The 25,893-nt window shown below is 42.4% G+C and overlaps 3 protein-coding genes across 4 annotated transcripts; 2 read left to right on the top strand and 1 right to left on the bottom strand.

The window, feature by feature from the left end:
- The first annotated feature begins 1,139 nt into the window (after positions 1–1,139).
- On the top strand, positions 1,140–5,333 carry comtd1 (catechol-O-methyltransferase domain containing 1). 2 transcript variants are annotated; one of them, XM_030379361.1, is made up of 7 exons: positions 1,140–1,463; positions 2,036–2,157; positions 3,007–3,112; positions 3,208–3,326; positions 3,867–3,921; positions 4,236–4,369; positions 5,011–5,333. In XM_030379361.1, exons 1-7 carry the CDS (start codon positions 1,409–1,411, stop codon positions 5,161–5,163), a joined length of 744 nt encoding a protein of 247 aa, XP_030235221.1. In that variant the 5' UTR covers positions 1,140–1,408; the 3' UTR covers positions 5,164–5,333. The 2 variants fall into 2 exon arrangements, with proteins under 2 accessions (XP_030235221.1, XP_030235222.1); XM_030379362.1 differs by having other exon boundaries at positions 1,394–1,418.
- A 670-nt stretch (positions 5,334–6,003) lies between these two features.
- Positions 6,004–19,708, top strand: LOC115560361 (titin-like). Its single transcript, XM_030379760.1, has 3 exons — positions 6,004–6,925; positions 7,225–7,349; positions 7,482–19,708. The coding sequence occupies exons 1-3, from the start codon at positions 6,071–6,073 to the stop codon at positions 19,486–19,488; spliced, it is 12,987 nt and encodes a 4,328-aa protein (XP_030235620.1). The 5' UTR covers positions 6,004–6,070; the 3' UTR covers positions 19,489–19,708.
- A 1,006-nt stretch (positions 19,709–20,714) lies between these two features.
- On the bottom strand, positions 20,715–25,449 carry vdac2 (voltage-dependent anion channel 2). Its single transcript, XM_030379314.1, has 9 exons — positions 25,293–25,449; positions 23,790–23,861; positions 23,651–23,700; positions 23,265–23,417; positions 23,115–23,167; positions 22,491–22,718; positions 22,146–22,296; positions 21,994–22,051; positions 20,715–21,753 (listed from the first exon to the last, which is right to left on the bottom strand). The coding sequence occupies exons 2-9, from the start codon at positions 23,854–23,856 to the stop codon at positions 21,662–21,664; spliced, it is 852 nt and encodes a 283-aa protein (XP_030235174.1). The 5' UTR covers positions 23,857–23,861; positions 25,293–25,449; the 3' UTR covers positions 20,715–21,661.
- Positions 25,450–25,893: the final 444 nt, after the last annotated feature.

Raw genomic sequence — 25,893 nt, forward strand, 5'->3', positions numbered from 1 at the left:
AAATAGTCCTTTATTCTATGCTTATGCTTAGTGCAATAAATAGCCAGCCAAAGAAGGGGCAGATTAATAATTTTCGTCAGCAAACCATGAACTGTACTGTTCAGCTGCAGCATGTCGACATGTGACCGAGAGCATGAGACGTAGTAATTCAAATTCTTACCATTAGATGTCACTGTCTTCCAAAATTAGGATTGCAGTGATTAACACAACCTCCGCTGGGTGGCAATGTTGCTTAGGTTTTAGGAAAAATAAACTAAAGCTTGTCCCGTTGGACACTGACCTACGATGTCAAATATATGGTCTTTCCTGTGGGCATGTATCCATACGTCCCTTTGATCCTTTCGACCTTCTCTTCGTCACATTTACACGTGGATAAATCTGATGAATGAAGTAGGCAAACAAGGTTGATCAATGTTCTTCATAATACCATCAGTGGATTCAAGGCAACTTCAGTTAACATTTTCAGAGATTTCTTTCTCGCTCTCTCTCAGTTGCTCAGTCTAATTATTTTGCAAGACAAATACAGACATGAGTGCCAAACGTTGACATTTATGTCAACATTTGTTTAAGAGAGGCAGCCTCTGGCAGCCACCGCTAAGTGCAGACCATTTCAGTTAGAAATTGTAAAGGTTGATTATTTGTTTTTGTAGTGATACATTGTATTTTTCCAGATATTCATGACATTACATGTCATGAATATCTTGAAAAAACATAATAATTAACTATATGGTGATTATGAATAACCAAATATGTTTTGTTTTCGTTTCACATGGTTTCCATAGGCCTATATATATATAATGTCAAAAACTCGACACGGCGTTTTGAGTTAGTGCTAATTAGATTAACTGTCTATTTAGATAGTTAATCAATATCTACTTTTATAGTGTATAGTATAATCTTTTGTTTTTTCTACACATGTCGATTTCCACACACACAGTTGAACTCACCCTTATTAGCTTTTTCTACTATATTCAATGTAACAGTTTTAAACCTTGGAATTTTTCCATATTTACCCAATATTGCACAAACAACAAACAAATTGCCCGGTGTTGGTTGGCCTTGGATAGGCCTACGGTACAAGGGGACAAGGGGACTTAGCCTTTAGAATGATCTATTGTATCATCTCTATACTGGTGCCAATCAACCGTGTTGATTATTGAAAATAAGGAGTCAATTAATAGGATAAATATAATCATGAATTATTTTGCAATACTCTTTTTTCTTGATCGCCATTCTTTATATATTCTACCCCGAAAGTACCTAAATCAGCCTTTGCACCACAAGGCTTGATAGTATTGACCGGATTTCCACACATTACTCAATCCTGAGCAAATACATTATAAATACAGAATGAAGGGCGGTTTGAAGAGGCCACAGTGCTGAAAGCTGTTCAAAACTCTTCTTAACTATGGCACAAGGTATGAAACTATTATTTTGCAGTGGACTTGCTGTTGCTCTTATAGGTAAGTTCTGACAATTTGTGTAGCCTACTATACAGTTGTCTCTAAATGTGTACTATATTGTTGGTGTTATCTAATAGCTGTCTATAGTGTTTACGTTGTCATTGTCCATAAGTGTGTAGTGTATTGTTGATCTATAAGCCTACGGTTGTTGTCTATTGGTTGCATGTTGCTGGTTATATCTATAACGTGTTGTCTTTGTTGATGCAAGATATCTAGCGTCTTTATTATTATGAAGCCTATGTAAAAACATAAGGATTACTAATTAAATACGAGTATAATATTTTAATGGTAATAAAAATATAATAATATATTAATATCAGATTCTATTAATGCTGACATAAAGAAAGGCAAAAGAGGACGTGGTCAAGTGTAGCGTTTCCGGGGCGCGGTCAAATAAGAAAAATCGGTATCAAAAGTCCACATCAACGTTGAAGTCCAAGTAGTGAATTGCTGGATATAGTCTACGCAAGATTAATAGTGATTAGAGGAAGAGCTCTGCCTTTAACTGCCACATTTTAGCACTTGCGGTTTCACATTGTTGTATTTGTTTTTGCTGTTGTTTTGGGGAAAAGGCGTGAACGTCATGTCTGCCTTTCCTGGAAAGAGCCACAGCGGGGGGAAAGATGACCCCGTGCTTCAGTATGTAGTGAACAACTCACTCAGAGAACATCCAGTACTCGCTAAACTCAAGCAAGTACGTATCTTTACTTTACGGTTCTGGCCACCAGCCATCAGTTCAAGCGAGAGAAAAAAAACTCGTGCTTCCTTTCAGCTCTGCCTTTACGCCACCAGGGGTCTGCAAAGTGCAATGGATGCCTAAATAATAGAAGTAGGCTTACTGATAATGTAGTATCAGGGATGCACATACCTTTTTAAATGAGTTACTCAGGTGAGTACCGGGAGATGGTGTTTGGTTCTCATCCCATACGTAGCATTTATTTAATTACATCTGACGTAATGAAACGTACCCAGTTTCACAAAGGAGATCCCATTTTCAATACAAAACTTCTTAAGCCGACAAACTTTTTGGAAATAAAACCGCAGCAGCTTGACTACGGAGCGATTGGATGTCTCACAGTAAGGAACGGTGCGATCAGCTGAGTCTGTTCTCTAGTGTGTGCACGGTGCACAGCGCACGGAGCGCATTTTCAGTGCGCTCATCATTTGGCACATCTTTGAGTCACTTTTCAGAAAAAACAACTATTTTCCTCTGCTCCGATTCCGTTAGCCTTTTTCTTTGCAGGTGGCGAAACGCCAAAGTACCTGCTCAATGTATTTTTATTTTTTTAAAATCTCACACAGCAGTCTACTCCATTGAGTGGTGACAACATACACGTGTAGTTTTGTTTGGATGACCTGACGGTTTCGCAAAAGCGCGGTAGTGACACAAGTGGCGTTACGAATCCCTGATTATGGGCGCGGATGCGTACCAGTTATGTGCACCCCTGAGTATAATAATGAAATTAACCATAGGGAATTAATATATTGGCAAATCTTAAACTGATCACGTCAAGTTATTTATTGTAAATGTTCTTACTTTCAGAGAACTCTAGAGGACAGGTGGAATATAATGCTTGTTGCCACAGAACAGGCCCAGTTCATGGGCAATCTCATGAAACTCATTAAAGCCAACAAAACTCTCGAAGTTGGTGAGTAGCCGATTACACACACGTAACCTATGTGATTTCATTAAAAAAATATTGTTGTAGTGTTTGATGTGTCTTGATTGATTTATTCATTACAGGAATGTACACAGGGTACAATGCACTGAACATGGCTTTGTCTATTCCCGAGAATGGACGTGTGGTGGCCTGTGAGATAGAAAATGCCTATGTGGACATTGCCAGGCCGTTTTTCAAAGAGGTGACTATCTCAATTTTACAGAACAGCACAAACCAATCCAACAAATGTCTTGAGTTAAAGAGTGTGCCACTGCATTCAAAATCAATGTTCAATTGGAAGGCCTCCCATGGGTAGTACTAAATCAGCGTATAATAATTTGGGGAGATTGATTAGAAACCCACACAGTCACGGGGCGCTCAGTGGGTGGGTCAGCAGGTCCGAACAAACTGCTTCCGTGGGTGAGGTGAGGAGAGAGAGAGAGAGAGAGAGAGAGAGAGAGAGAGAGAGAGAGAGAGAGAGAGAGAGAGAGAGAGAGAGAGAGAGAGAGAGAGAGAGAGAGAGAGAGAGAGAGAGAGAGAGAGAGAGAGAGAGAGAGAGAGAGAGAGAGAGAGCCCAAAGTGCCATCTCATGAGTGAAGATGCAATGACAAGCACAAATCCATGCTCCTCAGGCCCTCGTCAAGACGAAATAGAAACCTGTAACTCTTTCTCTAAAGCAATGCATCTTTAATATCATTTCCTAACCCACGTGAACTGTTTGTTGTTTGTCTCTGTCTCATAGGCTGGTGTGGAAAGTAAAATCGATGTTCGTATTCAACCGGCTATGCAAACTTTGGGTTTGTTGATTATTAATGGAATTCCTATTTTACAACCAGGTCTGATGTTGATTATTATTTGATATTTATCACATTACTCGCCATTTCAAAATCTAGCCTATAGTTACATCACACGTAGGTGTGGCCACCAAGACACTCCCACCTGCGATGTCACTAGGGTGGTTTTGGAGATGGCTTGTAATGGCTAAACCAAATCTCCTGATGGTAAATTTCATGCAATGTACGACACAACATTTCCATATATATTCAATAAACTTGAGCTTACCAACATGCGCTCCTTATTTTAATTTAATTTAATTTGTATGTGTATCCAGACGAGCTGATCGCTGCGGGCGAGGCGGGAACCTACGACTTCATCTTCATAGACGCAGATAAGAACAACTATGACGGCTACTATGAGAGGAGTCTTCAACTGGTTAGAAAAGGAGGAATCATCGCCATCGACAACGTTAGTGTTGCCTCCAATAAAACAATGAAACCCCTTAAAGAAATACTTTCACCTCCCCAAAATGTCCTAAATAATAGCCAATGACATCACAAGATACGAGAGTGCATAGTGATTCCTTAAATTTGCTTGCTCTATCTTACAAACATCCCAAGAAAAACGTAAGTCGTAATTTTCTAATGATATTTGAACCAAATACATTAAGCGGCAATTGCTGGTATTTGGACTCGGTTAATCACACTGAGGACGATTATCACACTTTGTTTGGATAAATGATCGACAGGTTAGGTTAGGTCTGAAAGGTGTGTGTGTGTGTGTGTGTGTGTGTGTGTGTGTGTGTGTGTGTGTGTGTGTGTGTGTACACAAAAGCCTTATGATTCGTAGTCACGAGCACTAACCACTTTGTGCATGAGTGATGCATGTACATTCACTTTGACATTTTGTAGGTGTGAATGTAAGAACTTGGGTTGGCAAATATTTTCAGTAAGACATCACCGCACCAAGTAGTAACAAAGTGCGTTGTTCAATTAAATTCAATTGTATTTGTATAGCCCTTAATCACAATTACAGTCTCAAAGGGCTTAATAGGCCAAATGTGTATGACACCTGTTGGTACTCACCCCAACTAAACTGTTCCTTTAAAGGTGCTGTGGAGTGGACTGGTGGTGAACCCGGCCGCGGATGACCTCGTCTCCCAGAATCTGGACGCCCTGAACAAGAAGCTCCACAAGGACGAGCGGATCGATCTGAGCATGCTCACCATAGGGGACGGCCTCACCCTGGCCTTCAAGCGCTGATCTCCCAAACTACTCAAGCATTCCAGTTCCATACATTAATTTGATAATATAGTATATCATTGATGCTAAACAAAATGAATGAATGTCAAAACACAAAAATGTTATGGGCTCTCTCTGATATTTCTTTCTGTTATCACAGTGACAAAATAAATCAGAAGACAATGAATGAACTTGTCTTGGTTATTGGTCAGTCTCGAAGGGGAGGTATTTCACGAACAAATAAAATGATTTCATCTGCCCATTAAAGTAAGCCCTTGAATAATCCAATGTCCATAAGCTATGTTAGTGTTCTCCAAGGTGCTATTAATCGCTTGTAATGGAATCCTTGCACACTATTGTTGGAAACGTTGGCCTAAATCCAAGCTTGATACATTAAGGTATTCATTAGTGTACCACATCAACAAATGCATGATAAAGGCCTCACATTTAAGGTGCTGTATATTATGCCTTAAAGTGAGAGAGATCCTGTTTGTTTGTGTCACTTGTGTTAACTGCTCAATATTAAGTCATAATACGTGTCAATAATATGCCATATTAGGTCTATGTCCTGAAGTCACAAGGGATAAACATATATCAAACAAACACAAAAACATATTGGCATCAGTTTAGGTCAAATTATATGCGTCTAAACGAACAGTGATTGTGTGAAGTGGCCAAGCAACGCGTTCCCACTTCAGGCTATATTAAGATCGCTGAGTCCATACATTTTCAGCACCATGGACAGTTCAATTGTGCACACCTTGCGGATAGTGACAGGTATAAAAGCCCAAAAGAAGCACCCTGTAGTTTATACACCGTATCGAGCCACAGGATGGAGCGAAAACCGGGGTTGCGTGATCGAACAACTCCAGCCGAATATGTTCACTACAAGCCCACCACCACTGCAGCATCGCAGAGCGATACCCCCATGATGGGGGACTACGATTGGAAAGACAATGTCACCGCTACGTTTCCAACGAAGACAACGAAGACGAACGAGAAAGAGATGCTTCACGGCCTGAACGACCGTTTCGCGAGTTTCATCGAGAAGGTGCGTCACTTGGAGCACCAGAACGAGCTGCTGGAACGAGAGATCGAGGACATCCGACAGAAAGAGCAGACCCCGGCGTCTCTGCAGCAGACCTTCGGACCCGAGCTGGAGGACCTGCGAAAGCTGCTGCGTGACATCACACACCAGAAACACCAGATCGAGGTAGAGCACCAGACCCTGGAGCAGGACCTGATCGACCTGAGGGACAAATACGACACCGAGGTAAGCGTCAGAGCTGACGCCGAGACCAACATCGTCCTCTTGAAAAGGGACATCGACGACGCGTATCGGGCCAAACTTGAGCTCGACAAGAAGTCCCAGGCCATCTCTGAGGAAATCGACGCTTTGAAGAGGAACCACGACTCTGAGGTGTCACAGCTGATCGCACAACTCAACGATGCGCAAGAAGGAGCCTCTGTTAGAGCGAACGAGTTTGGGTGTCCCGAACTCACTGCCGCACTCCGGGATATCCGGGCACAGCTGGAAGACCACGCCGTGTCCGACCTCCACAAGGCGGAGGAAAGTTATCACATCCAGGTTTCAAAGTTAACCGAGGCGACTGAAATGAAGCGCGAGGCGCTGAAGGCGTCCAAGCTGGAGATCCAGGAATACAGGAAGAGACTGCAGAGCAAGAGTGTCGAGCTGGACTGCGTTAAAGGAACAAGAGAAGCTCTGGAAAGGCAACTTCGCGAGATCGAGGAATGCCATAACGAGGAAATCATTCATTATCAGGTAAGGTACATATTCAGGGCATTTATAAACCTAAATGTAAATAGACCTATTATAAGTAGGCCTACCGATGATACGTTTATTGAAATGTGAGTGTCGTTTTTTCTTTATTTTTAATATAAATAAAGAACATGTGTAAATGCTATTCTATATGCTCCTAAAAGCCATATATTTAAATATAGTCCTCAAAATGTGTGAATAACATAACATTATTATAATAATATAACATTTCCACAACTAATAATTTATAACATATTTATATTGGGGAAATGTAAATTACAAAGTTTCCATTGTTTCTTCAGGACACTATCAAAGAGCTAGAAAACGAGCTCATCAATATCAAATTTGACATGTCGAGTCACCTGAGAGAATACCACGACCTACTGAATGTGAAAATGGCTCTGGATGTGGAAATACTCTCTTACAGGTAAGACAGAGGCAAATCCTGAACTAAAATATTTTAATCAAAATGCCTAACATTTTAGCTAGGATGAAGACAAATATCACTGTGTGAACGGACGTATCAACTAAGACAATTCCTCTTCCTTTTACATGACAGAAAACTCCTGGAAGGCGAGGAGAGTCGTCTTTTGGCCGTTTCGGACTCCCAGCAGCAACTCCCCGCCCCCTACATCTACAGACAGTCCCCCATCTACACCCTACCCTGTCTGGGGGAGCAGAGGAGGACCCAGAAGCCCCAGTACAAGTTTGTGGAGGAGATCGTCACCGAAACCACCAGGGAAATAGAGATGTCCGAGTTTGAAGAGACTTGCTCGGAAGAAGAGGAGGAAGAGATGGTTCGAGATCAAAACGAGGAAAAAGATGTCAAACGTGAGAGTGGGAGGAAGAGAAAGGATGAAGAAGAAGAGGAGGGTGAGGGTGTGGAAGATAGTCCAAAGGAGGAAGGTGTGCCGGAGTGTCACGATGAGCAGCATCATGGGGTAGAGCAGAGTGAAGAGGAGGATGAGGAAGGTGTGGTGAGCTGTGATGAAGAAACACGCATTCAAACACACATGCAATTGCCATGTAGTGAACATAGTGAACAGTCCAGCAGAGCAGAGGAAACCAGCCAACAAGAGAGCAGAGATATAGATGGAGTTATGGATGGAAGTGAGTCAGCAGACAATGTAGAAAAAGAGGCAGAAGAGAGCCAAGAGAACGTTGCTTCTTTAAAACCAGAATCTGATACAAAGTCAGAGCTCCTTATGGAGACAGACCTGTTAAAAGACACCTTAGAAAGTACAGCATTATCGAGGGATGATATCCAACAGATATCTGATATTGTTGTCACAGTGAAAGTAGAACCAGTAAAGAAAGCAGTTTCCCTAAAACCAGAATCTGATACCAGGTCAGAGGTAACAATAGTGGATCAACTGTTAAAAGCCACAGAAACCCTAGAAAAGACAGTAGAAGCAAAGCAAGAAGAAGATTTAATCGGACATCAAGAGGTTTTGGATATTGTTGAGGCAGGGAAGTTAGAACTAGTAGAGAAAGGTGCTTCCTTAAAACCAGAATATGATACTAGGTCAGAAGTCACTATGCAGGATGAAGTGTTACAAACCACAGAAACCTTTGAACATATAGTATCAGCCAAGGAGGACAATGATTCAATGAGAGAGCCGGTGGTATCTGCTATTGTTGATGAAGTGAAGATTAAGAAGGATGCCCCTTCAGTCCCCGATACCAGCTCAGAGGAGACCAAGCAGGATGAATTATTAAAACCCCTAGAACATACAGACGAGCAGGAAGTCAAAGATTCGGTAACAGATCAACAGTTATCTGAAAGTATTGAAACATTGAAAGTAGAAAATACAGAGAAAGTGGTTTCCTTTAAACCAGAATCTGACACCAGCTCAGAAGTCACTGTGGCGGATCAACTATTAAAAACTACAGAAACCCTAGAGAATACATTTCAAGCAAAGAAAGATAAAGATTTAGTCAGAGATCAAGAGCTTACTGATATTGTTCCCACATTGGAGGTAGAGCCAGTAAGGAAAGTGACTTCACTAAAACCAGAATCAGAGACCTTGACAGAGGTCACCATGGAGGGTGAACAGTCACAAATGACAGAAGCCCCAACAAAAAATACAGTAGTAACAAAGGAAGAGAAAGATTCACTGAGAGATGAAGATGTATCTGATATTGTTGAGGCAGTAAAGGTAGAACCAATTGAGAGTGTTGCTTTAATAAAACCACAATCTGATATGAAGTTTGAGGAGGAACAACAGCTAAAACCCACAGAACCCTTAGAAGATACAGTAGGAGTGAACGATTCACAGAGTGACCTTGGGTTATCTGATATCCTTGATCAAGTAAAGGTAGAAATAGTACAGAAAGTTGCTGATGTCGAATCCGATCCTATTACAGAGCACACTATGGAGGTAGAACTATTGCAACCCAAAGTAACCCTAGAGCATATGGCGGAAGACAAGGACGATTCTGAAAGAGAGATGTTAATGATGGACGTTTTCGAGGCAGTGAAGGAAAAACCAGCAGAGAAGGTTCCTTCAATAAGACCAGAATTGGAAACCAGGTCAGTTGTGACCATGGATGAGGGAGATCACAAACCATCTGGACATGTAGATGGGTCTCTCTCTTTGTCAGATTATGCCATCGACGAACACACTTATTTGACTACAGACATTAAGTTGGGTCTTTCCTCTGAGATAGCAGTAGACCCAGAGAACCTGTCAAATATCATAGGCCATGTCCATCCAAGCCCATCTAAGAGCAAATTAGTGGAAGCTAGCGGCACAGAACCAGCAGCAATAGCAATCAGTGAAACAGACACAGTAAAGCCTATAATTCAGAGTGAAGGGACAGAGAGAACTCTTGGTACAGATCCTCAAAATGTAGAAATTGATATAAAGTCTGAAGATAATCAAGAAGAAACTAAACTTCTAAAATTAAAAGTTCCATTGGAGAAGACTCTTGTAGCTGCAGATGGCAAAGAATCACAGCAGGAGATACCGAGCAACATTGTGCAAAAAACAGAAACACCACAAGAGCCTGAAGTCCCACTCAAGTCTAGTGGAGAACTGTCTGAAATGCATCCCAGTGGTATTTATGAGGTAAGGGTGGAGGACACTGAAGAGCTCAAAGAATTACAGTTGGATGAGGCAAGCAGCACAATCCATGAAATGGAAACAGAAATATCTAAAGAGCCAGATCTCCCTCTCAAGTCTAGTGGAGATCCTTCTGAAAGCCAAACCAGTGGATCGTCTGAGGTGAAGGTGGACCAACCTGAAGGTGTCAAAGAATCACAGCAGGAGGAGGTAACAAATAGCACAGTCCAGAAAACAGAAACTTCTCAAGAAACTATCAAGCCTAGTGGGGAACCTTCTGAATACCAACCCATTGGTATCTCTGAGGCAAAGGTGGAGAAAACTGCAGATTTCAAAGCATTACCACAGGAGATATCAAGCAGCGCAGCCCGGAAAACAGAAACAGAAACATCTCATGCGTCTGAAGTCCCCGTCAAGTCTGTTGAAGAGCAGTTTGAAATTCAACCCAGTGAGACATCTGATGTAGAGGAAGAGAAAACTGTATACCTCAAAGAATCAGAGCATGAGAAAACCATCAGCCCAGTGCGGAAAACTGAACCTTCTCAAGAACCTCCCAAGTTCAGAGGAGAACCCTCTCAAAGCCAACCCATTGGATTTTCTGATGTGAAGGTGGAGAAAACTGCTGATCTCAAGCAATTAAAACAGGAGATAAGAAGCCCAGTTCAGGAAACTGAAACTTTGCAAGAGCCTGAGGTCCCCTTAAAGTCTACAGGAGAACCTTCTGAAAGCCAAACCAGTGGGGCATCTGAGGCAGAGAAGACTGTAGATCAAAAGGAATTAGAGCAGGAGAAAACCAACAACCTGCTCAAGAAAACAGAAACTTCTCAAAAACCTCTCAAGATTAGTGCAGAAGCTTCTGAAAGTCAACCCATAGTATCACCTGTGGCAAAGGTGGAGAAGATTGAAGATGTCGCAGCATCAAAACAGGAGATACCAAGCAGCACAGTCCATGAAACGGAAACAGAAATATCTGAAGTACCTGACGTCCCCCTGCAGTCTGGTGGAGATCCTTCTGAAAACTTAATCTATGATATTTCGGAGGTGGAGAAAACTGCTGATCACAAAGAATTACAACAGGAGATAACAAGCCACCCTGTACAAAAAACAGAAACACCACAAGAGCCTAAAGACAGCCTCAAGCCTAGTGGAAAATCTTCTGAAAGCCAAACCAGTGGATCGTCTGAGGTAAAGGTGGACCAACCTGAAGGTGTCAAAGAATCACAACAGGAGCAAGTAACAAGTAGCACAGTCCAGAAAACAGAAACATCTCAAGAAACTCTCAAGCCTAGTGGGGAACCTTCTGAATACCAACCCATTGGTATCTCTGAGGCAAAGGTGGAGAAAACTGCAGATTTCAAAGCATTACCACAGGAGATATCAAGCAGCCCAGCCCGGAAAACAGAAACATGTCATGCGTCTGAAGTCCCTGTCAAGTCTGTTGAAGAGCAGTTTGAAATTCAACCCAGTGAGACATTTAATGTAGAGGAAGAGAAAACTGTATACCTCAAAGAATCAGAGCATGAGAAAACCATCAGCCCAGTGCAGAAAACTGAACCTTCTCAAGAACCTCCCAAGTTCAGAGGAGAACCCTCTCAAAGCCAACCCATTGGATTTTCTGATGTGAAGGTGGAGAAAACTGCTGATCTCAAGCAATTAAAACAGGAGATAAGAAGCCCAGTTCAGGAAACTGAAACTTTTCAAGAGCCTGAGGTCCCCTTAAAGTCTACAGGAGAACCTTCTGAAAGCCAAACCAGTGGGGCATCTGAGGCAGAGAAGACTGTAGATCAAAAGGAATTAGAGCAGGAGAAAACCAACAACCTGCTCAAGAAGACAGAAGCTTCTCAAAAACCTCTCAAGATTAGTGCAGAAGCTTCTGAAAGTCAACCCATAGTATCACCTGTGGCAAAGGTGGAGAAGACTGAAGATGTCGAAGCATTAAAACAGGAGATACCAAGCAGCACAGTCCATGAAACGGAAACAGAAATATCTGAAGTACCTGACGTCCCCCTGCAGTCTGGTGGAGATCCTTCTGAAAACTTAATCCATGATATTTCGGATGTGGAGAAAACTGCTGATCACAAAGAATTACAACAGGAGATAACAAGCCACCCTGTACAAAAAACAGAAACACCACAAGAGCCTAAAGACAGCCTCAAGCCTAGTGGAAAATCTTCTGAAAGCCAAACCAGTGGATCGTCTGAGGTAAAGGAGGACCAACCTGAAGGTGTCAAAGAATCACAACAGGAGCAAGTAACAAGTAGCACAGTCCAGAAAACAGAAACATCTCAAGAAACTCTCAAGCCTAGTGGGGAACCTTCTGAATACCAACCCATTGGTATCTCTGAGGCAAAGGTGGAGAAAACTGCAGATTTCAAAGCATTACCACAGGAGATATCAAGCAGCGCAGCCCGGAAAACAGAAACAGAAACATCTCATGCGTCTGAAGTCCCCGTCAAGTCTGTTGAAGAGCAGTTTGAAATTCAACCCAGTGAGACATCTGATGTAGAGGAAGAGAAAACTGTATACCTCAAAGAATCAGAGCATGAGAAAACCATCAGCCCAGTGCAGAAAACTGAACCTTCTCAAGAACCTCCCAAGTTCAGAGGAGAACCCTCTCAAAGCCAACCCATTGGATTTTCTGATGTGAAGGTGGAGAAAACTGCTGATCTCAAGCAATTAAAACAGGAGATAAGAAGCCCAGTTCAGGAAACTGAAACTTTGCAAGAGCCTGAGGTCCCCTTAAAGTCTACAGGAGAACCTTCTGAAAGCCAAACCAGTGGGGCATCTGAGGCAGAGAAGACTGTAGATCAAAAGGAATTAGAGCAGGAGAAAACCAACAACCTGCTCAAGAAAACAGAAACTTCTCAAAAACCTCTCAAGATTAGTGCAGAAGCTTCTGAAAGTCAACCCATAGTATCACCTGTGGCAAAGGTGGAGAAGATTGAAGATGTCGCAGCATCAAAACAGGAGATACCAAGCAGCACAGTCCATGAAACGGAAACAGAAATATCTGAAGTACCTGACGTCCCCCTGCAGTCTGGTGGAGATCCTTCTGAAAACTTAATCCATGATATTTCGGAGGTGGAGAAAACTGCTGATCACAAAGAATTACAACAGGAGATAACAAGCCACCCTGTACAAAAAACAGAAACACCACAAGAGCCTAAAGACAGCCTCAAGCCTAGTGAAATATCTTCTGAAAGCCAAACCAGTGGATCGTCTGAGGTAAAGGTGGACCAACCTGAAGGTGTCAAAGAATCACAACAGGAGCAAGTAACAAGTAGCACAGTCCAGAAAACAGAAACATCTCAAGAAACTCTCAAGCCTAGTGGGGAACCTTCTGAATACCAACCCATTGGTATCTCTGAGGCAAAGGTGGAGAAAACTGCAGATTTCAAAGCATTACCACAGGAGATATCAAGCAGCCCAGCCCGGAAAACAGAAACAGAAACATGTCATGCGTCTGAAGTCCCTGTCAAGTCTGTTGAAGAGCAGTTTGAAATTCAACCCAGTGAGACATTTAATGTAGAGGAAGAGAAAACTGTATACCTCAAAGAATCAGAGCATGAGAAAACCATCAGCCCAGTGCAGAAAACTGAACCTTCTCAAGAACCTCCCAAGTTCAGAGGAGAACCCTCTCAAAGCCAACCCATTGGATTTTCTGATGTGAAGGTGGAGAAAACTGCTGATCTCAAGCAATTAAAACAGGAGATAAGAAGCCCAGTTCAGGAAACTGAAACTTTTCAAGAGCCTGAGGTCCCCTTAAAGTCTACAGGAGAACCTTCTGAAAGCCAAACCAGTGGGGCATCTGAGGCAGAGAAGACTGTAGATCAAAAGGAATTAGAGCAGGAGAAAACCAAAAACCTGCTCAAGAAAACAGAAACTTCTCAAAAACCTCTCAAGATTAGTGCAGAGCCTTCTGAAAGTCAACCCATAGTATCACCTGTGGCAAAGGTGGAGAAGACTGAAGATGTCGAAGCATTAAAACAGGAGATACCAAGCAGCACAGTCCATGAAACGGAAACAGAAATATCTGAAGTACCTGAAGTCCCCCTGAAGTCTGGTGGAGATCCTTCTGAAAGCCTAATCCATGATATTTCTGAGGTGGAGAAAACTGCTGATCACAAAGAATTGCAACAGGAGATAACAAGCCAACCTGTACAAAAAACAGAAACACCACAAGAGCCTAAAGACAGCCTCAAGCCTAGTGGAAAATCTTCTGAAAGCCAAACCAGTGGATCGTCTGAGGTAAAGGTGGACCAACCTGAAGGTGTCAAAGAATCACAGCAGGAGCAGGTAACAAGTAGCACAGTCCAGAAAACAGAAACATCTCAAGAAACTCTCAAGCCTAGTGGGGAACCTTCTGAATACCAACCCATTGGTATCTCTGAGGCAAAGGTGGAGAAAACTGCAGATTTCAAAGCATTACCACAGGAGATATCAAGCAGCCCAGCCCGGAAAACAGAAACAAAAACATCTCATGCGTCTGAAGTTCCTGTCAAGTCTGTTGAAGAGCAGTTTGAAATTCAACCCAGTGAGACATCTGATGTAGAGGAAGAGAAAACTGTATACCTCAAAGAATCAGAGCATGAGAAAACCATCAGCCCAGTGCAGAAAACTGAACCTTCTCAAGAACCTCCCAAGTTCAGAGGAGAACCCTCTCAAAGCCAACCCATTGGATTTTCTGATGTGAAGGTGGAGAAAACTGCTGATCTCAAGCAATTAAAACAGGAGATAAGAAGCCCAGTTCAGGAAACTGAAACTTTGCAAGAGCCTGAGGTCCCCTTAAAGTCTACAGGAGAACCTTCTGAAAGCCAAACCAGTGGGGCATCTGAGGCAGAGAAGACTGTAGATCAAAAGGAATTAGAGCAGGAGAAAACCAACAACCTGCTCAAGAAAACAGAAACTTCTCAAAAACCTCTCAAGATTAGTGCAGAGCCTTCTGAAAGTCAACCCATAGTATCACGTGTGGCAAAGGTGGAGAAGACTGAAGATGTCGAAGCATTAAAACAGGAGATACCAAGCAGCACAGTCCATGAAACGGAAACAGAAATATCTGAAGTACCTGAAGTCCCCCTGAAGTCTGGTGGAGATCCTTCTGAAAGCCTAATCCATGATATTTCTGAGGTGGAGAAAACTGCTGATCACAAAGAATTGCAACAGGAGATAACAAGCCAACCTGTACAAAAAACAGAAACACCACAAGAGCCTAAAGACAGCCTCAAGCCTAGTGGAAAATCTTCTGAAAGCCAAACCAGTGGATCGTCTGAGGTAAAGGTGGACCAACCTGAAGGTGTCAAAGAATCACAGCAGGAGCAGGTAACAAGTAGCACAGTCCAGAAAACAGAAACATCTCAAGAAACTCTCAAGCCTAGTGGGGAACCTTCTGAATACCAACCCATTGGTATCTCTGAGGCAAAGGTGGAGAAAACTGCAGATTTCAAAGCATTACCACAGGAGATATCAAGCAGCCCAGCCCGGAAAACAGAAACAAAAACATCTCATGCGTCTGAAGTTCCTGTCAAGTCTGTTGAAGAGCAGTTTGAAATTCAACCCAGTGAGACATCTGATGTAGAGGAAGAGAAAACTGTATACCTCAAAGAATCAGAGCATGAGAAAACCATCAGCCCAGTGCAGAAAACTGAACCTTCTCAAGAACCTCCCAAGTTCAGAGGAGAACCCTCTCAAAGCCAACCCATTGGATTTTCTGATGTGAAGGTGGAGAAAAATGCTGACCTCAAGCAATTAAAACAGGAGATAAGAAGCCCAGTTCAGAAAACTGAAACATTGCAAGAGCCTGAGGTCCCCTTAAAGCCTACTGGAGAACCTTCTGAAAGCCAAACCAGTGGGGCATCTGAGGCAGAGAAGACTGTAGATCAAAAGGAATTAGAGCAGGAGAAAACCAACAACCTGCTCAAGAAAACAGAAACTTCTCAAAAACCTCTCAAGATTAGTGCAGAACCTTCTGAAAGTCAACCCATAGTATCACCTGTGGCAAAGGTGGAGAAGACTGAAGATGTCGAAGCATTAAAACAGGAGATACCAAGCAGCACAGTCCATGAAACGGAAACAGAAATATCTGAAGTACCTGACGTCCCCCTGCAGTCTGGTGGAGATCTTTCTGAAAGCCTAATCCATGATATTTCTGAGGTGGAGAAAACTGCTGATCACAAAGAATTACAACAGGAGATAACAAGCCACCCTGTACAAAAAACAGAAACACCACAAGAGCCTAAAGACAGCCTCAAGCCTAGTGGAAAATCTTCTGAAAGCCAAACCAGTGGATCGTCGGAGGTAAAGGTGGACCAACCTGAAGGTGTCAAAGAATCAAAGCAGGAGCAAGTAACAAGTAGCACAGTCCAGAAAACAGAAACATCTCAAGAAACTATCAAGCCTAGTGGGAAACCTTCTGAATACCAACCCATTGGTATCTCTGAGGCAAAGGTGGAGAAAACTGCAGATTTCAAAGCATTACCACAGGAGATATCAAGCAGCCCAGTCCGGAAAACAGAAACAGAAACATGTCATGCGTCTGAAGTCCCTGTCAAGTCTGTTGAAGAGCAGTTTGAAATTCAACCCAGTGAGACATCTGATGTAGAGGAAGAGAAAACGGTATATCTCAAAGAATCAGAGCATGAGAAAACCATCAGCCCAGTGCAGAAAACTGAACCTTCTCAAGAACCTCCCAAGTTCAGAGGAGAACCCTCTCAAAGCCAACCCATTGGATTTTCTGATGTGAAGGTGGAGAAAACTGCTGATCTCAAACAATTAGAACAGGAGATAAGAAGCCCAGTTGAGAAAACTGAAACATTGCAAGAGCCTGAGGTCCCCTTAAAGTCTACTGGAGAACCTTCTGAAAGCCAAACCAGTGGGGCATCTGAGGCAGAGAAGACTGTAGATCAAAAGGAATTAGAGCAGGAGAAAACCAACAACCTGCTCAAGAAAACAGAAACTTCTCAAAAACCTCTCAAGATTAGTGCAGAACCTTCTGAAAGTCAACCCATAGTATCACCTGTGGCAAAGGTGGAGAAGACTGAAGATGTCGAAGCATTAAAACAGGAGATACCAAGCAGCACAGTCCATGAAACGGAAACAGAAATATCTGAAGTACCTGACGTCCCCCTGCAGTCTGGTGGAGATCTTTCTGAAAGCCTAATCCATGATATTTCTGAGGTGGAGAAAACTGCTGATCACAAAGAATTACAACAGGAGATAACAAGCCACCCTGTACAAAAAACAGAAACACCACAAGAGCCTAAAGACAGCCTCAAGCCTAGTGGAAAATCTTCTGAAAGCCAAACCAGTGGATCGTCGGAGGTAAAGGTGGACCAACCTGAAGGTGTCAAAGAATCAAAGCAGGAGCAAGTAACAAGTAGCACAGTCCAGAAAACAGAAACATCTCAAGAAACTATCAAGCCTAGTGGGAAACCTTCTGAATACCAACCCATTGGTATCTCTGAGGCAAAGGTAGAGAAAACTGCAGATTTCAAAGCATTACCACAGGAGATATCAAGCAGCCCAGTCCGGAAAACAGAAACAGAAACATGTCATGCGTCTGAAGTCCCTGTCAAGTCTGTTGAAGAGCAGTTTGAAATTCAACCCAGTGAGACATCTGATGTAGAGGAAGAGAAAACGGTATATCTCAAAGAATCAGAGCATGAGAAAACCATCAGCCCAGTGCAGAAAACTGAACCTTCTCAAGAACCTCCCAAGTTCAGAGGAGAACCCTCTCAAAGCCAACCCATTGGATTTTCTGATGTGAAGGTGGAGAAAACTGCTGATCTCAAACAATTAGAACAGGAGATAAGAAGCCCAGTTGAGAAAACTGAAACATTGCAAGAGCCTGAGGTCCCCTTAAAGTCTACTGGAGAACCTTCTGAAAGCCAAACCAGTGGGGCATCTGAGGCAGAGAAGACTGTAGATCAAAAGGAATTAGAGCAGGAGAAAACCAACAACCTGCTCAAGAAAACAGAAACTTCTCAAAAACCTCTCAAGATTAGTGCAGAACCATCTGAAAGTCAACCCATAGTATCACCTGTGGCAAAGGTGGAGAAGACTGAAGATGCCAAAGCATTAAAACAGGAGATACCAAGCAGCACAGTCCATGAAACGGAAACAGAAATATCTGAAGTACCTGACGTCCCCCGGCAGTCTGGTGGAGATCCTTCTGAAAGCCAAATCCATGATATTTCTGAGGTCGAGAAAACTGCTGATCACAAAGAATTACAACAGGAGATAACAAGCCACCCTGTACAAAAAACAGAAACACCACAAGAGCCTAAAGACAGCCTCAAGCCTAGTGGAAAATCTTCTGAAAGCCAAACCAGTGGATCGTCTGAGGTAAAGGTGGACCAACCTGAAGGTGTCAAAGAATCACAGCAGGAGCAAGTAACAAGTAGCACAGTCCAGAAAACAGAAACATCTCAAGAAACTCTCAAGCCTAGTGGGGAACCTTCTGAATACCAACCAATTGGTATCTTTCAGGCAAAGGTGGAGAAACCTGCAGATTTCAAAGCATTACCACAGGAGATATCAAGCAGCCCAGTCCGGAAAACAGAAACAGGAACTTCTCATGCCCCTGAAGTCCCAGTCAAGTGTGTTGAAGAGCTATCAGAAATTCAACCCAGTGAGACATCAGATATAGTGGTTGAGAAAACAGTATACCTCAAAGAATCAGAGCAGGAGATAACAAGCAGCCCAGTTCAGAAAACTGAAACTTCTCAAGAACCTCCCAAGTCTGGTGGAGGAGCCTCTAAAAGCCAACCCATTGGTTTTTCTGATGTGAAGGAGGGGAAAACTGCTGATCTCAAAGAATTAGAGCAGGAGATAAGAAGCCCGGTTCAGAAAACTGAAACTTTTCAAGAGCCTGAAGTCCCATTAAAATCTCGTGGAGAACCTTCTGAAAGCCAAACCACTGGGGCGTCTGAGGCAGAGAAGCCTGTAGATGTCAAAGAATCAGAGCAAGAGAAAAGAAGCACCACGCTCAAAAAAACTGAAACTGAAAACTCTGAGGCAAAGGTGGAGAAGACAGAAGATGTCAAAGCATTGCAACAGGAGATACCAAGCAGCACAATCTGCAAGGCAGAAACCTCTCAAAAGCCTGTTGTACCAATCTTTTCTAGTGGATCAGCTACTGAAAGCCAAACCAGTGGTTGGTCTGAGGTGAAGGTGGAGAAAACAGAAGATGTCAAAGAATCACAGCAGGGTCTAACAAGTAGCTCAATCCCAAAAAACGAAGCTTACCAAGGGCTGCCAAAATCTAGTGAAGAAACAAGCAACACAATCCAGAAAACAGAAACATCTCCAAGCTCACTAGACCTCAAGTCTAGTGAAGAGCCTTCTAAATGCCGGACCACTGAATCGTCTCAGGTCGAGAAGATCAAACCCTCAGGCCATGATCAAGATATTTCAACCTCCAGTTTGGATGGTGGTGATTATGGGAAGGCTGAAGATGAGAAAACTAAACCAATAGATGTCGTTGAGGCAAAAGACCAGATGTGACCAAAGACAAGATGAAAATTAAACATCATGACCATGTCATCGGTGAACAAGACATGGTCAAATGCTTACAATGTTTTGCAATAGCCCTTTGGAAACCTGATGATATGCATCAACACTGTGAAAATATTAATGTTTAAACAGCATGATGTTAATCTATTAATCAAATGCTGGATGTAGGCTGCTTTACATCAGAACTGAAGCAAATTATACATTGCCTGAAAAAAATACCAATAAAACTAATTCAAAATGACATGGTGTTTTCCATTCAAGGTTTTATAGTTTTTTCCCATTACTTAACCCCAATGTGAGCCTTTTAAAAAATAACATTAATTCTGAATGACATGCTGCCAACTGAAGCCTAACAATCACCCGAATTACATAACGTTTAATTATTTGGTTTGAATGTGGATGTCAAACAAAATAGGACAGATGCAGTCAAAGGTATGTGTTTTCATACTGCAACTGCTAAACACAGCCTTGTGAGACCATGCAGATATTAAAGTTAATATATTTCATAAACAATGTGAACCTGGAAGACCAGAGGGGTAATCCATCAACCTAGCTAAATGCAAAACTGGGCTTATTTTGCTGAACCTCGCTACTTTCAGTTTGGAGTTCCGTTCCATTAACGTGACTTGGGATCTCCGCTAAGTAACCATGGCCATTTATCCGACCAAACTAACCTGGTCGGTGGCAGGCTAACTGTCAGGCTTACTTGTGTTTCAGATTAGTCCATCTGTCGGAAACAAGTGTACCATCAGAAGATTCCGCCAAGCCTAGTCCTCACAATTTTGTCAAGTGAAAGACTGAAATTGGTCAAATTTACATACGTGAAGTACAAATAGCCTATATTTTCACTAAGGGTCTAAGATTAAATGATGCAAAATAAATGAATTGCTACGGTTATTTTCTCACATTTTTATACACATGAATGTATTCTACCATCATCTGGAACCATCAGTTGGGTGAGTGGTAGTCACTGAACTGCTGGTTAGACCTAGCCCTAACTGCTTCTTTAATAGGTCCATGGTAGTAGTGCTGGCACTGTGGTGCGTTATTTGGAGCTGTGATCGGTTACACCCAATTGCCTCAAATTTACCAGGATCACAAATTACAAGCTTGAGAATTACTTTAACATATGTGCACATTTTGCAATAACAATATTCTTACAGCAATCATGCATAAGTTTGGAGTAAAAAATAAATAAAGTAGGCCTTCACTTGGGACAAAATTGAGTTCAAAGACTTTATTCAAAAGTAACACACATTAGGACCTTCCAGATTTCCTGTGGGTGTGGTGGTCTCTACTGCCAAGTTCAAGGCACATGACCAAGGGCCCACAATTTCAACCCCCCAAACAGGACAACAAACTAGTTTGGCATCACTGTGAACCTCAAGTATGCGCCCGGGTACCTGCTAAAGTGAATAAACAGAAGAAAAAGCCTGCCTGTTTCAGCCAACGTTTATTAAAAGGGTTTCCTCAAACTTCAGATACATTATTTTTGTTTATACCCCCCAAAAATTGCCCTATTCAAGGGAGGGTCACAAGTATAGCCTTCACAAGAAATCAAATCTCCAACCCTCATTGGCCAGGACCAAGCAGAACACAACTCGAGTGTTAGGTGTATCATCAAGTGCATAATGAAGGAAGGTATAACAGCATTTTAAATAAAAAGGAAGAGGAACAAGCCTAGAGTACTTAATATGGTTTGCGTACGAAAAGGTTACGTTTCAGATGACGAGGGGGAATATCAGACGGTCAGAATGACAAAACCCAAGGACAGGTTGCGTTGAAACTCGCCGATTGGCTCGCCAGGTTACAAGTTTTGAGGGATTAGCGCAAGGCAAGGAGGGCCAGAGGGGACAAAAACATCACAAGCAGTTTTTTGACTTGGAGAAAGTATTTTAAAAGTCAAAAGACAACACTCGCCACAAACAGTGCAGAGTTTAATGGATACGACTATAAAGTAAAAAGCACCGCCTCCCAAAAGAAAGGTGAATTTTCCCAATAAGGGGAGCACCTGTTGGAAAAGTGGTACTCTTTAATGACCGTTCATTGTCCTAGCCTTTTCAACCAATCCCTTCAAGAAATGCCCTTGCTGGTTTGAGGTGGAAATACATTTAAGGCCAGATTCTTCTGATATTCCCTATTCTCCCCATGTTTGAAAAAAGCCTTAGGCCTCCAGCTCCAGACCCAGGCCGAGCTTGTGACCACCAGCGTTGATGTTCTTGCCATCTACCAGCGCCGACAGGGTGAGCTTGACACCTGCAGTCAAAGAGAGAAGCCATTAGCTTATGAATTAAACCTTAAGACATAACATTAAACGAAAGTGCCTACATTAAAAGAAAAATCAATTTGGTGACGAAAAAAAAAGGGAAATATATATTTTAGATTTCATTGGTTCTAAGTGGCATATCACTTTAAAAGAATTGTATGAAGTTGTATGAATAATTTTAAAGGCCGACCAAAAGTAAAAAAAATAAAATAAAAAGGGCTACGGCTTACCTGGTCTAAGAGTCTGGGTGTAGCCAACACCAACAAGGCTGGTATTGTTCACTTTAGCCTAGAGAGGGAAAAATAAAATGCAAAACCACAAGTCAGGACCACAATACCATCATACAAATCAGAGCTTGGCAGAAGTAGCGGCAGTGACTTACACTAAGGGTAGCATCCTTGTCCAGCTGGTATTTGGCGGCGATGCCAAAGCGCGTGCTGTTGCTGCCAGCGGTCCAGGCCAGGTTAACGGATGTCTCCAGCGTGTCGCTCACCTTCTGGTAGATGGAGCCTCCAAACTCAGCACCATCATTGCTTTGGAAAACAAATGGGGATGAGAGGAGATTATTATCGCAGCCAAAACTACATCTTTCAGTAGCACATTTGAAAAACGATAGTATATTGGGAGGTAGGTCCACAATATATCGGAAGGTGTACGTCCTGTGTACCGAGAGGTACCCTACAGATAAACACTAAACAGTCATGTCAGAGGAGTCTTCTATACTTACACATTGGTATGCAGCTGGAAGTCTCCCGTCTTGTAGCCCACAGCAAAGTTGTTCTGGGACATCTTGGACTTGGCTGTGTCAAAGGTCATCTGGTACCCGGCGAGCCAGCCCTCGTAGCCGACAACGGCGGCACCATGAATGGTGGGTCCGGCGAAGTCGAAGTCCACGTCGCAGCCCAGGTTGACGAACTCGCGCTTGTAGGCGGTCTTGACCTTTCCGCTCTTCTTCCTTTTAAGGAAAAGGGAAGAAAGGAGTTTGAATTAAGTAATGAATCTGTACACAAGAACCACTCTCTTCAGACTCCCCAGTCCACAGAGCTTGAATTTAGTTGGTAGTGACTTTACAAGAACGACTCTCTTCAGACTCAAAATTGCATATGCAGTGAGTTGATCAGCACAAAAGAAAATGTGGAACAGGCACAATAGAGAAACCATAAACAATAAGATAATCACAGCGCAGATGGAGGCCATTTTCAACTCGGGCACAATAATACATAACCGTATTTGCAATGTGAATGCCCTACCCCCAAGTGGACATTTTGAGATTCTACCAAGCTGCCTTTACCAGTGTTCAGGTTAAAAACTGCTTATGCTAACCAGACAATGGATTTGGACCTGGACCTACCCAGTGTTTGGTGAGAAGGTTGTGTCAAAGGTCAACTTCAGTCCCTTGGCAATCTGGAAGAAAACCATCAAGTTAGACAATCACCAATTCATGTGTTCAGTTCAAACTTTTTGTTTACTGTACGTTGCATGAATATGCGTTGCTGGTTACCTGATCTTCAATAGTGATTTCTGTTCCCAGGGTGTTGTCAGTGTTCCACTTCTCTGTGAAGGTCAGGCCGTACTCCGACCTCTTGTATTTGGTTTCCAGGGTGCCGGCCACTTTGCTGGTGTCGGTGTTGGAGGAACCAGCTGTTTTGAACTCCTGCAAGGTCAGCGGTCAGATGTAAACAAGTGTCAAGAGGGGGGAGGGTGGGGTGTTGGTTACGTATGAATGTAACGGCAGGCTAGAAGAAAGCGCTACCATGTCAAGCCCCTGATGTATGGAAGAAGAACCCAAATTAAGGGATTTACTCCACTTGGTGACCCCCATCTTGCGCCTCATCAAGTAATCAACTTCATATTATTACCAATTAAAAAATAAACAAACATGCTTACCACTCCACTTGAGGACTTGGTCTTCACATCCAGTTTCACCAGGCCAAATCCTAAAGAACAGAAATATTTAATTTAAAAGCCAACTCTTAAACCGCCATGAGCCACCAAAGTTACGGGTTTAAACATTTAGATGACATACCATAGCCCTTGTTGAAAATGTCCTTGGCAGATTTGCCCAGATCAGCATAGCAGGGAGGCACGGCCATTTTAGCTGTGGAGTAAGAAAATATAATAATACCAACGATACAAATCTATCATATTTGCTTACCAACTTTACAAAACAAAATAAATGCAATAAGAAAAAAAACGATAAACTGATGTGTAAATATTTTTTTTCAATTTCCTTTCTGGCGGGTGAAGCAAAAAAATTATGTGTACATTGAGGACTACAGATGTTGGTTCTCAGAGGTACTTGAAGTAATCTGAATGAGTTTATCCTGTACCTGCGCTTCCATGACTAAGATACTCAAACTAAAATGATCAGCAATACTAATGTAGGTATGTTTTTCCAATTCTCAATGTATTTTTTATTAACACCAATAGCAAGCGACATTGATAGAGTATAGTTTGAATCTGGTTCGTCCAGGGAAGTTGGCAGTTGGCCACCCTGTGATCGTTATCCTCATATCAAAGGATATACACCTAGGACCATTTCCTTAAAGAATGGATAAAATATTACTTCCTGTAGTAAACATGGCACTAATGTTCGGAACTCTAGGTTTCATCTTGTAGGCTCCAATGCTATCATTAGTTGTCCAACTGCAGAATCCCTAATACAACAGGCTGGTGGTGAATAGGCTTGACAATGTTGAACGTCATCCATCTAGCACTTCGCCAGCTCATGGGAGGGTTCAAATCATACGTTTTAGTACGGGGCCAACTGTCAGGACGCTGTTTATAAGATCTTGCATGAATGTGCATGTTGACGCCACCCAAATAATGTGCACCGAGTCAGAAGGAAGTTAAGGAACATGCCAATAGCTAAAAGTATGATCAACACTTTTTCAACCACTTGGTTCTTGGCGACAAATAATTCCCATAAACAAGTCATTATCCTAAGGGGAACAGTGTAGCTAAATGTCAGGCGAGCAGGTGGACAAGGTTAACCGATAGAAACCATTTTGACGCACTGGTCGACATTGCCCATAGGTCCCCCTGCTAACTAAACCGATTTACATTTCGGTTGGCTTACGTAACCAAGGAATGCACACAAAGTGCTATAATAATGATAACAACATAATTTAAGCATTGATGAATAACTTCTGATGGTCATCAGCTAACAATATCGTGAAAGTCGACTATTGTTAGGCTAAGGGTACAATACGGATAGAGTTGGAGCTAATAGTCAAGGACCAGGTTTTTTTTAACAGCTTTTAAACAAGGTAGATATACAGCAGCGGGTGCATAATTGTAATAGTATAAACGTGTACTTCAATAGGTTATTTAGACAACATGGTTGGCCGACTTGTGGAAAGAGCGGCATGTGTAAGTCTTGCAGCATGCTTTGCAAAGCTAGCCGAGCTATTTTTACTAGCCTGCAGCCTACCGGTGGAGACGGGACTCCAGGACATAAACCAGAGTTATCCGTAGATCTGTCATGTTTACGTGTCAACGCACGCAGACCAATACATGAGTTTCTTACCGGTAAGCGTTGGTGCTAGCAGGGTACTAAAGTGACTTTGAAATACAATGTTTCTCACACCGCACGGCCAATGCAGACTTCACAGGGTTGGAGGGCGAGCTGAAGGAGACTGAGCCGAGTCAAGTTCCCTAAATCAGAAAATGAGCCCTTCCTTTCTGGAAGGCTGTCTTTATTCAAAGTAAAAGTCCTCTGGTTTCAAGTTTCTTAATTGCATAGAATATTATTGTAGATATTTAAGAGAAAATTATTGTTCATTCATTTATGAGGAAAACCAAGTTAATTTGTTTTATGATTGTATAGGGTTAGCTGACGGAATAATGTATATTACAAACCTAGAAACACAGCAACAGAAGAGCTTGTAAATTAAGCACGGCATATCATATGTAATGGTTTGATTATGGATGATTAAGAAATGCGCTATTTCATTATGCCGTGTTTGAATCGGCAATTGGGATGTGTTAGGAAATAATTTGTTGTTAATCTTTGTACAGCGTAAATCCCAAATCTGACTGCACCAGAGCCTCTAACAGGAAGTCTTACTGAAGCTAATTTACATTGACTTGACACAGGAGACTTCCGCTGGAATCCTAACCAATCAGTA

This window comes from Gadus morhua, chromosome 15 (assembly GCF_902167405.1).
Source record: "Gadus morhua chromosome 15, gadMor3.0, whole genome shotgun sequence".
Classification (NCBI taxonomy): Eukaryota; Metazoa; Chordata; class Actinopteri; order Gadiformes; family Gadidae; genus Gadus; species Gadus morhua.

Coding starts and splice junctions, on each gene's coding strand:
- comtd1 (XM_030379361.1), top strand. CDS start 1,409: ATGGCACAAGGTATGAAACTATTATTTTGCAGTGGACTTGCTGTTGCT. Junction 3,113..3,207: donor CAACAAAACTCTCGAAGTTG/GTGAGTAGCCGA, acceptor TATTCATTACAG/GAATGTACACAGGGTACAAT. Junction 3,327..3,866: donor CCAGGCCGTTTTTCAAAGAG/GTGACTATCTCA, acceptor TCTGTCTCATAG/GCTGGTGTGGAAAGTAAAAT.
- LOC115560361 (XM_030379760.1), top strand. CDS start 6,071: ATGATGGGGGACTACGATTGGAAAGACAATGTCACCGCTACGTTTCCA. Junction 6,926..7,224: donor AGGAAATCATTCATTATCAG/GTAAGGTACATA, acceptor TTGTTTCTTCAG/GACACTATCAAAGAGCTAGA. Junction 7,350..7,481: donor GTGGAAATACTCTCTTACAG/GTAAGACAGAGG, acceptor TTTACATGACAG/AAAACTCCTGGAAGGCGAGG.
- vdac2 (XM_030379314.1), bottom strand. CDS start 23,856: ATGGCCGTGCCTCCCTGCTATGCTGATCTGGGCAAATCTGCCAAGGAC. Junction 23,701..23,789: donor CATTTTCAACAAGGGCTATG/GTATGTCATCTA, acceptor TCTGTTCTTTAG/GATTTGGCCTGGTGAAACTG. Junction 22,297..22,490: donor TTCCAGCTGCATACCAATGT/GTAAGTATAGAA, acceptor TGTTTTCCAAAG/CAATGATGGTGCTGAGTTTG.